The 2,594-nt window shown below is 35.0% G+C and overlaps 1 protein-coding gene across 1 annotated transcript; it reads right to left on the bottom strand.

The window, feature by feature from the left end:
- Nucleotides 1-728: 728 nt before the first annotated feature.
- On the bottom strand, nt 729-1,913 carry LOC18044144 (LOB domain-containing protein 1). Its single transcript, XM_006436152.2, has 2 exons — nt 1,562-1,913; nt 729-1,365 (listed from the first exon to the last, which is right to left on the bottom strand). The coding sequence occupies exons 1-2, from the start codon at nt 1,823-1,825 to the stop codon at nt 1,024-1,026; spliced, it is 606 nt and encodes a 201-aa protein (XP_006436215.1). The 5' UTR covers nt 1,826-1,913; the 3' UTR covers nt 729-1,023.
- Between the last annotated feature and the right edge of the window lie 681 nt (nt 1,914-2,594).

Below are 2,594 nucleotides of genomic sequence, written 5' to 3'. Positions count from 1 at the left end.
AAGACAATTTAGATCAATTCTATTATGTCACAATTTAAATTTCTACCCTCACAAATATTAAAAAATAGAATCCCAACTTATGTGAGGACTCAAACCCATTCGTTCAAATTTTGAGCATGGATTACCAATGGGATTGGCTTCTGGCAGAAAACTTGAAACATGACTTGTATGACACGGCATGCCATTAATTGATAAAATTGATCAGAATATCTGAATTTATAATTCATCGTATATCATTATCTTTTATTTATCTTTATCACCACTTCATAGAATTCATTCATAACAATATTAATTTATAGAGACGTTATTTCTTTATCATATATATTGTGTACACAATAACAATAAATTCACCTACCCAGTGGATATGGTTTCGCTGGTGCACTACATAGATATGATGCATTCATAAGCATCTTAGGTAACGATTCAAAGATTCAGACCCACAATAGTTGATAGTTGGTGGGTTACAAAATTAATATTGACCCATACGTAGATAATTTCAAACGATATTCATTTTACATTTATTTGATGAGTGACAGCTTGTTAGTTTTGAATATGCTTTCACATTATCAATTGGATTTCTGGTATGAATCGTATTGGAATCGATATGGGGCATAAATTGAATGGGTCCTTCGAATTTCAATTTCGTTGTCCGCTGCATTTATGAGTTTGTATGTGATCCACGTGTTTGTCAAAACCAGAATACATATATGGAATATTAAGCCCTCTGAGTGTTTATTATGGTAGAGCAAATTTTTACATATATAGAATGACGTATATAACCTGTATGTGAGCCACTTGTTTATCAAAACAAGAATACAACATGTTTTTTGAATCAAGAACCCATATGAGGAGAATGAAAACTAAAGCATATAATAATAATCCTCCTCACACCTACCGTAACAAAGCACTTTGATTATTAATCGGCAACTTTTCTAATCAAGTATGTTTAGCTTTTTTTAAATCTTGATCATCTGCAATTAAAAGGTCAAAAGTGTCAACCACTCCTATTGCTTTAACTTCTCTTCATGTCCAGAGAGGTTCCCAGGTAGAGCCAAGACTGTATTCGTCCAAAAAACAGCTTGTATCAATGAACTGCTGTGGCGGCTGCTGCTGCTGATGACGATGCAGGACTTGTTCTTGAGATTGAGCCATTTCCATGCAAATCAAAGCAATCAAATTTTGTTGCTGGCTTTGCATGGAAGCGAGCTCGGCCTGTGCCTTGGCTAACTCAGCCTGAAGCTCACTGACTTGTTTCTGCAGATGGCAAACCACGCCGGCGCAGCCGTAGACAGGATCCCTGATTCTGGAATTTGCTTCATAAACCATGCTGGTCACTGCGTCTGCCCTTTGAGGTTCCGGCAATTCCTGAATATTTTTTAATGGCATAATATCGGTTATTTAAAGCTAGCTAGCGCGTCGAATTGATTTCTGGAAATCAACGCTAATAATTTGTATTAAAAAAATATTTTTAAATTGGTTTAGGACATCAGATAGAAGTATAGTGTTGATTTCAGTTTTCACATGGAAGTAAACAAGTGCATATATATATGTGTATATATACCTGCAAGAACTTGATGATATTGCTAGCACCAAAGACTCTATGAGCTATGACGAACTTTTGTGGTTCAGTTGGAGGAAAATATGGAGCTAAAACACATTTCTCGACGCATCTGCGGCGGAGGATTTTGCAAGCAGCACAGGGGCTAAGAACTATAGACGGCGGCGACGGTGGGGTAGCAAAACTTGGAGAAGATTGTGAAGAAGAAGCATTAATGCTTCGAGGAGAAGAAAAAGATGGAGTGGAGTACTGTTGAGTAATTTGCATATTTGTAATTGGGGTTGCTACAATATTGTCTTTGCCTTCCACTTTTGAGGGAGTTGATTAGTAGTCAGTGAGAAAGCAAAATGCAATAAGGAGAAGAAGAGCTGCCTTAGTTGAACAAATTAAAGCTAAAAGCAAAGTGGATATAAATAGAGAAAACTAATAAAGCAAAGAATGGGAAGGCTGCTTTAAGAATATGTCATCAAATTCACAAGGTGACGTCATCAATATAATGTATTATCTATTGAAATTCTTTAACTGAAAAGAATTTATGACAATCAAATAAAGAGTGATACTGAAACTACTGTTAATGGCGATTCCTTGAGAGCAAACATTCCTTTGCCACTTACCAATTGTACTACGGATATAAAGCTCTAAAAAATGATATGGTACTGTCACACTAGCTAGTTTATAATTTTTTTTGTCAGAGAACTTCCTTCACAGCATTTGAGATTAAACATAGAAATTAAAGTCTCCTTGATACTTAGGTGTTGTGATTCTTAAACCTGTAACTGCTGTAAAATAAAAGATGTCTATAATAGCAGAACTTAAAAATTAATTTAGTTTCTAAAACATAGTTCAGTATTTGAGGTTTACTAAATATTTTAGTTGTTAGTTTAACTTTCACAACAACTATCACACACAACAACGTCACACCAAGCTTTGAAGGGTCTTGTTTGAGTAATTTTCAAATAATTTTATTTAGTAGGCATCCCAAATTAAATTCCTAAAGGAGGTTGGAAGTTGCAAAATCAATTTGAACTGTCCATCC

The sequence above is a fragment of the Citrus clementina genome, unplaced genomic scaffold, assembly GCF_000493195.1.
Source record: "Citrus clementina cultivar Clemenules unplaced genomic scaffold, Citrus_clementina_v1.0 scaffold_4, whole genome shotgun sequence".
Classification (NCBI taxonomy): domain Eukaryota; kingdom Viridiplantae; phylum Streptophyta; class Magnoliopsida; order Sapindales; family Rutaceae; genus Citrus; species Citrus x clementina.
The sequence above is the reverse complement of the archived record's forward strand: the minus strand, read 5'-3'. Positions and strand labels throughout refer to the sequence as shown.